The sequence below is a fragment of the Hippocampus comes genome, unplaced genomic scaffold, assembly GCF_001891065.2.
Source record: "Hippocampus comes isolate QL1 unplaced genomic scaffold, H_comes_QL1_v1.1 scaffold85, whole genome shotgun sequence".
NCBI lineage: Eukaryota > Metazoa > Chordata > Actinopteri > Syngnathiformes > Syngnathidae > Hippocampus > Hippocampus comes.
In genome coordinates this window covers 5,826,246-5,834,796 of record NW_017805540.1, presented here as the reverse complement: position 1 = coordinate 5,834,796, position 8,551 = coordinate 5,826,246, and the positions used below count along the sequence as shown (strand labels likewise).

At 41.1% G+C, this 8,551-nt stretch overlaps 1 protein-coding gene and 1 long non-coding RNA gene across 3 annotated transcripts in view; one reads left to right on the top strand and one right to left on the bottom strand.

Annotated features, from left to right (window-relative positions):
- rnf2 (ring finger protein 2) overlaps nt 1-3,035 on the bottom strand; it is a 20,814-nt gene extending 17,779 nt beyond the window's left edge. The window contains exons 1-4 of one of the 2 annotated variants that reach the window (XM_019879130.1): nt 2,914-3,035; nt 1,493-1,589; nt 1,150-1,310; nt 667-749 (exon numbers count right to left, since the gene is read on the bottom strand). In XM_019879130.1, the coding sequence (XP_019734689.1) occupies nt 667-749; nt 1,150-1,310; nt 1,493-1,585 (337 nt within the window). In that variant the 5' untranslated portion in view covers nt 1,586-1,589; nt 2,914-3,035. Of the gene's footprint in view, nt 1-666; nt 750-1,149; nt 1,311-1,492; nt 1,590-2,559; nt 2,669-2,913 lie in introns of those variants that run through there. The other variant, XM_019879131.1, reaches the window with a different exon arrangement.
- LOC109521326 (uncharacterized) overlaps nt 1-8,012 on the top strand; it is a 13,912-nt gene extending 5,900 nt beyond the window's left edge. Inside the window, exon 3 of the long non-coding RNA XR_002169330.1 lies at nt 8,002-8,012. This is a non-coding gene — a long non-coding RNA (uncharacterized LOC109521326). The remainder of the gene's footprint in view (nt 1-8,001) is intronic.
- The last annotated feature ends 539 nt before the right edge of the window (nt 8,013-8,551 follow it).

Below are 8,551 nucleotides of genomic sequence, written 5' to 3'. Positions count from 1 at the left end.
CTTTTATTCGTTCCACTGGGGTTTAGCAGGTGTGTTTATAAAGAGACGAAAATTGTTTGGGGACTATCCCCCACGTTCTAGTTGAGATGGTATAACCCAAGAGGCAAAATGACGCTTGCTACTGTTGTTGCGAGTTGCCATTCGTTCTACTAAACCATTAGTCAAACGCCATCATGCCTTCTGTCGTTATTACACAAACAAAAATCTCTTTACTGTTACTAGTGTTAGTGCCTCAATATGGCTACGCTCGTGAAAGCAATACAACGAAACTCAAACGCGTCTTCGTTCAATGTTGTCAACTAATATCCGGATTATGCAAATTTTCCTCAATTCTCTGGAGAAATTTTCATAAAAATTTGAAAAACCCGGAATTCCGGGAAAATCCGGAGGACTTTCATCTCTGTACAATTTGTCTTGTAGTGGCCCACACGCAACACCTGAAAAGGCTTCACGTAGAACCCTGTATGCGGCATTATCTTTTGGGAAGTATGAGTGATGAAGAGCAAATACCAAAAGTAATGATGGCTACCTTAAATCAACTATTGTGCTCAAGAGTCATTCAATGTAATATTTGCATAACATATTGGGAAGCATTGAATTTCACACAACTCCTTCACTGTTTTTCTACAGTCAACAACCAAAAGGTGTATTGAATCGTAAACTTACTGATCAGGGCATCAAAATTTGGGTCTGGACGCAGCGACCTCTTGGAAACCAACTTCTTGCGACATGTAGGACATTCTTTATTGCTAAAATAACAAATATCACATGACCAAGAAAATAAATTGGCTGTGTTAAAAAAAATATATATATATATATATATATATATATATATATATATAAATCACTCAAAATATTCGTGGGGCAATGATTAATTGACAACAAAACAATTTTCAAATTCATCATTGTTTTTGATAAAACCAAACAAGCATTCATGTTTCGAGCCCTATCATTTTATTGCGTTCCATCCAAAATGTGTATTTTATGAACAAATGGTGAAAAGGTCATAAAAAATTGACATTCACTTCATGTACTTTTAAGGTAAAATACTAGAAGTCGATCTGTATCGACCTCCCGCTAACAGCAAGGGTTACCTGTCCATTGAATAACCAACACGAATAAAATTTAAAAATATATATCCGTACTTACCCAGATCGCAAAGCTGTGATAATACACTCGGCACAGAAACGGTGCAGGCATTCTTTGGTTGTCATTGTGTTTTTCAGCATATCCAGACAAATCGGACACATTAGTTCACTGTGTAATGACCTGGGTGAAACTGCAATCTCCAAGCCATCTGTTATAGCTTCCTGTGCGGAAAAAAAACAAAACAAAACATTAATTCACAATCACACATGGAAAATAGGAAATGATGCTGACCATTATGATTGCATTGCACAGCTCTGCCTATTACATTACACAAATCAGTTTTAGGATTAGAAATCAACTGTATAGTCTCAAAAAATATAGACTAATAAATGAAACATTTTACCTGTGGAGTTCTCTGTAGTTCATAGAGGCTCAACTCCCAGGTCTTACTGAGGGGTTGGACGCCATTGGTCTGAATGGTTTGAGTCATTGCCATAAAACTGAAAAAAACATCGATAGGTGTGGTTAGGTATGTGCCTCAAGGTGACTATTATTGCTTAAATTTGTAGGCAAGATTTGGAACAAAAGGTGTATAAATGCTATTCAACAATATCCTTAACATATTATTAAATAACTTATTAAAGTAGCTGCGCGAAGCCCTTAAATACTTAATTTATTTTTAATTTAAAAAAACAAAACACCAAAAACGTATTTTTACATTTTGGCACTAAATGATAGTGTTTTTTGCAAATGTAATTCTGTTTTGACATGAAATGAGTTAAATGGACAGCTAAGGCCAGCCAACCACAAACCTTATTTCATGCTTGCCAAGGATTGACAACTGAAACCAGCTAATTACAAACAACTGGCTGCAAGTTCTAATAAATAAAGCTTCACTTCCCACAGCTTTCTGCATTACAGTCTTTTTGTCTGACAAATGCTTCGTTTTCACTGAACTCAGTCATATTGTATCGATAGAGATGATTTTATATGAATATCAACATGGCCATACTGTTCAGCCCTAATCAGTAATAAGACTGGTTGTACATGTTCAAATGTCACCAGTTGTCATCATGACATACTCTAACAAAGTACAATCTCTTTTAATTGTTGAGCCGGTTGAGAAATGGCGGCCCGGTGGTCGACTGGTGGTTAGCACGTCGGCCTCGCAGTGCAGAGGTACGGGGTCCGATTCCGGCACATACTTTTCCCCCCATACATTATTGCTATTGAATGTATGATGTTATCCTAGCTCAGTTTAAAGATATTAGACAAATGTATATATAATATTAAGGCCACATACAATATGGCGGATGGGCTAACATATCATTCCAATCCAATTCAACAATTGTCTGCTACGGTAAAATAGCCGATTCAAAGCAGGCCAAGGATTCCTTACTCCAGCGATTGACCAATCAGAGCCGTTCACGGCAAAATAATCACTGTCGTAAAATAGCTAATGCTAACCACCTTTGACGTTAGGCCAAGTCTGGATCCTAATATCGGAGACCTGATGGTCAATCAAGGAGCTCGACGCCAGGAAACCATTGCTGAATCGTGTTACATTTAGCAGGCCGCCATATAAATCAAAATGCTTTCAACTGAAAAGTCAGCATCACAAACGTGCCGAGGGATTCACTCGTCGTTGTGACAGAAAACAACAACAGTGCCCGACATTATTATAGTCGTCAACCACGAGTATGAATTTCCGACATCGACTCCAACATTTTGACTGTTGTAAATACCCACGCAAAGAATATATGACGCGAACATTCTTGCAAAACACTCGTAGTTTATCTGCAATAAGAACGTCTCCCGACTTACCTGAAGGTACAGGTCGAGCGAAGAGTTTTGATGAATGCAATATGGCCGAGGGGGAGTACCACGACTACTTCTTCTTCTTCTTCTTCTTCTTCTTCTTCTTCTTCTTCTTTTTCTTTTTCTTCTTCTTCTTCTTCTTCTTCTTCTTCTTCTTCTTCTTCTCCTCTTCCTCCCCCTCCTCCTCGTTCTCCTTCTCCTGCGGGTTGGGAAGCACCTGTGTGCATTGTCGCCACCTTGTGAAATGGAGCGTTGACCAGGCTCTCAAGAGAGGAAAGTGACATTTCACTTGACCACATACGGGTGCGTTACAAAACTACAATATTAAAAACAAATATATGAACTAAAATGAAAAGGTGATTTCCATGTTGATATAAATTAACACATACCTTGGTATAAATGGTAAAAAAAAAACATGACCCCTCCCTCTCATGTGTCTTTACCAAATAATCATCTATAGATTACATTATAGATAGATAGATAGATAGATAGATAGATAGATAGATAGATAGATAGATAGATAGATAGATAGATAGATAGATAGATAGATAGATGGATAGATGTTGTCTTGGGCTCGGGATGATATCGTGACCAAGTTTGTTATTAGAGCAAGCATTGATTTTGCAAGACACCGAGTTTTGTAATCTCACATGTGGAGTCCCACAGGAATCGGTACTTGGCCCTCTCTTGTTCAGCATTTACATGCTACCGATTGGTGAAATCATACATAAAATGACATTCGTTTTCATTGTGATGCTGATGATACCCAACTATATATACCGTTAGAAATAACTAACCCCGGGCCTGTTGCTGTAATATGGAGGTGTACTTTGCTGGGATTAAAGAATGGATGTCTTTTAATTTTTTACTTCTTAACCTCGATAAAACTAAGATGATGATCATTGACCCTATTCGGCATCAGCACCTATTCAAGGACATTCCTCTTAGCCTCGACAAACGGACTATTACACGAAGAGATTCAGTAGGCAATCTCTGTATTATATTTGTTTCAACGTTCTCTTTTCAAATGCACATTAAAAATATATGTAGAAATGCATTTTTATTCACCTTCGCAATATCGCTAAGATACATCCCATGTTATCTCTTAGTGACGCAGAAATTATAATTCATGCATTTGTTACTTCTCGCCGTACTGACGTATTGCTCTCTGGTCTTCCCATGTCCAGTGTTAAAAGCTTGCAGTTAGTACAAAATCCTGCAGCCAGACTCCCGACAAGGACGAGGAAGTTCGATCACATTTCCCCGACCGATACTAGCCGACTTGCATTAGCTTCCAATCCATTTGAGATGCGATTTCAAGGTTTGGCTACATACTTATGTAAGCTTATGTTATATTATTAATTATCATTTTATGTTTGAGCATCATATTATTTCATGTTAAGCATACCTAAATTATATTCTGTTGTTTAATAATTGCTTAGACATGTTTTTATGTTGATAGGTTCTGATTGGCTGTTAAAGTAAGAGAAGCAGGAAGTGATTTTAGTTACGAGAGTTGTGTTCTCAAACATGCTGTGGTGCAGACGTCTTTTTTTTTTCCACTTTTAATAACCTGCAATTAAGGATTCCATCTCTCCTTTTGTCATTCGTAAAGAAGAACTATCCACTAAAAACAACGAACCCCTCAACTTACATTGGTGGCAACGGTGTTGGTATGTTTTGTGTGGCTTTTGACTATTTTTATGCAATGATTTTTTTCTTGCTTATTGTCATCTTGCTAGCCACATGGATTTTTGCGCTCTACTGAATGGCTGCTGATAGTCAGTATTTTGGATGAGATTTTGAGATTTCCTGCAGTTTGATTTTTTTTTTCCCCCCTACCTTCTTTTTGGACATTATTACCATCGTTATTCACCCTTTTTGAGCTCACCATGCCCGACACTGACATCCATGAGTCGACCCGCTGAAATGGTTTGTTCTACTGCTACTGATATGGCTGCTGTGAATGTTACTCCACCAGGACGCCTCAACATTGATTTACCACCAGTTTTTGAAGGTGATGGGACTGTGTCCTTTACCAGCTGGTCTCGACGTTTTGAGGTGTCTATGCAAGCCATGTACAACCAACCATCCGCTGACCTGTCATCTGTGCTGGCTTCAGTTTTATCAACAAGGTTAGCTGAGGCTGCATTTCTGTACTGGGATAGCCTTTCCCCCACAGTCAAGGAGGACTACAGGGCTGTCAAGAAGAGGCTCCAGGATGTTTTTGGTCTTGACCACTCCCTGACGTTTTTCCAAACCCATGTCAATGCTCGTCCCCGCAAGCCCGGTGAAAGCCTTGAGGTGTACAGTGCTGACATCACGCGCCTCGTTATGGAAGCCTTCCCTGACTACGGCCGTGTAGCGCAGGAAGGAGAGAAGTTTCGTTGCTTCGTGGCTGGTTTGGAACCTGCCCTGCAAGAAAAGATCCACAAGATGGGAGCGGCAGACCTTGATGAAGCCCTCGTTGTTGCTGGACGCTGTGAAAGAGCACGTGCAGCACTGAACCTTCATGCTTCATACCCACCTATGCAGACTATGGACTAGGTGTCAATGACATGTTCTGATGCTGCTTCTGATAAACTTCTAAAAGCAAACGAACAACTGACACTTAAAGTGAGTAACCTTGAATAACCTACAGAGTGACGTCCGCCAGCTACAGGAGGAGAACACCTACCTCAGCCAGCGCTTTGACCACTGGGCCAGTCACCATTTTCCATCCGACCATCGTGATGGATGCCAAGCCAGAGCCTACTACTCACCTGACAGACACTACGTTCAAACTCCAGAGTTCCATCGCAGGCACCATCCAGACTCACCTGAGGTCCGACAGAGCAGACGTGATTGGATCTCTGATGATGACCGCCACCACCGCCATTCCCCAAGTAGATGCAGCGGGAACTCTCAGGAGGATAAAAGACGCCATCATTCTGCTGATTGTACATCATAGGACCCATTCAACTGGACTGTGATCCACAGAGAAGAACATCAATGTCAGAATGCAGACTCATTGCCAAGGCGTTCAGAAGTGCCAAGTCCATCTGACACCACTGACACCCCTCCTGACGTCGGGCTGCCTTCTCATGTCATTACGAGGCCCATTAATGTGAACCACAGCAAACCCAGCTACGTGTGCACCGCCGATCTTCAGCCGGAACCAAAACCAAAGCCCCATCAGCCGGTTCCAAAACAGTCCAAAGGATCCTCCTCACCTACTTTCCAGCTTTCAACCAGTGGATTGGAACTGCAGGAGAAACAGGAGCAGGACGCGATCCTGTCGGAGGTCATGAGTTGGAAGACCAAAGGCTTCAAACCCCCTCACTGGAGGATGAAAAACAGACCCGCTGCAGAGAAGTCACTCTGGCATGAATACAGAAGGCTCACCTTTCACCAAGAGCTACTCTGTCGGAAAATCCATAACCCAAAATCCAAGTCAGCAGTCTACCAGGTTATCATACCCCAGGAGTTACACGAAGATGTCTTCAAGTTGCTCCATGGAAATCCTGTGGCAGGCCATTTGTCAGCAGAGAAGGTTCTGCAACGTACTCAGGCACTGTGCTACTGGCCATTCATGTCTCGAGATATTCGTGAGTGGTGCAAGGAGTTTGTGCCATGTGATCCTCGACGCAATCCTGCTCCACATCAGAGAGCACCCATGAAGACAGTGACTGCAACCTCATCATTCCAAAAGATCGGCTGCAGGGCCTGCAGCCCTGGGCTTAGGTTCCAGTTCCTTCACATGCCCAGGCCGCCATGAAGTTAAGCTTCCGTCTTGTTTCAAAGACTTTGTTCTGACATGATTGTATGTTCCTGATGCCCATTTTTTTAACCCCCCCGTGCAATGTTGTTAATTTGTTGTAACCTGGATTCTACAGTTAAGTGAGCAAAGTAGAAATGAGGACATTTCTCAGGAGGGAGGGGGAAGATTCCTGATGCCCATTTTTTTAACCCCCCCGTGCAATGTTGTTAATTTGTTGTAACCTGGATTCTACAGTTAAGTGAGCAAAGTAGAAATGAGGACATTTCTCAGGAGGGAGGGGGAAGAATGTAAGCTTATGTTATATTATTAATTATCATTTTATGTTTGAGCATCATATTATTTCATGTTAAGCATACCTAAATGATATTCTGTTGTTTAATAATTGCTTAGACATGTTTTTATGTTGATAGGTTCTGATTGGCTGTTAAAGTAAGAGAAGCAGGAAGTGATTTTAGTTACGAGAGTTGTGTTCTTGGACTGTCATGATTCGGTTTGGGACCAACAGGTGGCACTGTAGGGCTGCAGCTGCACACCTGTTGGTCATTAGGTAATTAGTGCTTTAAAAGGACTCCCAGCCCGACCACTCATTGTCGGGTCATTGTTGCTGTTTGCTACTGTCATGTTTGTTTGTTGCCGTTTCTCTGCTGCTGTCACGTTTGTTTTGGTCATGGTTCTGTTTTAGCTTCAGTTATGATTTTTGTTTGCTACTTTGGACTATGTTTGTTTTGCATTTAGTTTTCTCTGTTTTAATACACTTCTTCAAGTACAACCTGCTCCTCCCTCCTGCCTGCTTTTTTGGGGTCCACCACCACCTCGCATCGTGACATTACCACTGCTTTCGATCTTTAAGAATCCAATTATGAGCTTCGACATGAGTTTGATGATGTACAGTTTTCCAGTATATTCAAAATTGTGAGATGAACCTTGATGAAACGAGTTTTTGTGGTATGGTTTAAGTTTGAGAACATGTGGAGAAGAAAAACGATTTCCTATTGTTGCAGTCTTTTTCTGTCGCTGTCAAATATAGTATTGTAAAGATGGAGATGATAAAGATGAACTCTTATTGGCAATATCACATTAACAGTTCTTTTTAACTTTTGGTCATGTTGGTAATTTAACGGTGCATTATAAATTGCAGGTGAGCAGATTTATTTGGTACATTTTTGTGTCTTTGTCATTTTATTTCGTTACCATGAATTTAATACAAACGAAATAAAATGACAAGAAGAAATGTAAAATAAAATTCATTTACTCACCAATGTCGTGCCTGTTCACTGAGGTGCAGATCTACGCGAGTGTCCCCAAACGTTTTTAAACGCACCGTAGCTTGTAAGTAGTGATGGGAAAATGAAGCCTCATGAAGCAATGAGGCTTTCCATCCAACTGGGTCGTTCCTGGGCCGAAGCATCATGAGGCTTTATTTGTACTACTGCGCCATCATGTGGAAAATAAATGTCATGACAGTGATTAAAATGAGACCATGGATTTGATGTCGAGGTAAGATCGGGCCAAAAAAATCCAGCCCGACCCGGCCCGAGCCCGACCAATGAACTTGATTTGCAGGCCCGAGCCCGAGCAAACCCGCCATTTCATTTGTGATGAGTCGGGAGGAGGAGGGGTGATTTGTGACAACAAATGAAAGCCTGTCTTTTCCACAAAATCTAAGTTCGACAAGTCTGTATCATTATTTACATCCTTTAAAGATGTATTTCTGTTTCAGCAGAGGGTACATTCACCGACAATTTTCCATCATTGACGGATTTTTTTTTTAAGAGTTGTAGGAAAAATTTAAGGTATTCCGTCATTTGGACGGGTTGAAAATTGGGCCATTCACCACAGCAGCAGTACATCCTGAAGAATTGTGCGCGGTGGCACACGATGAGA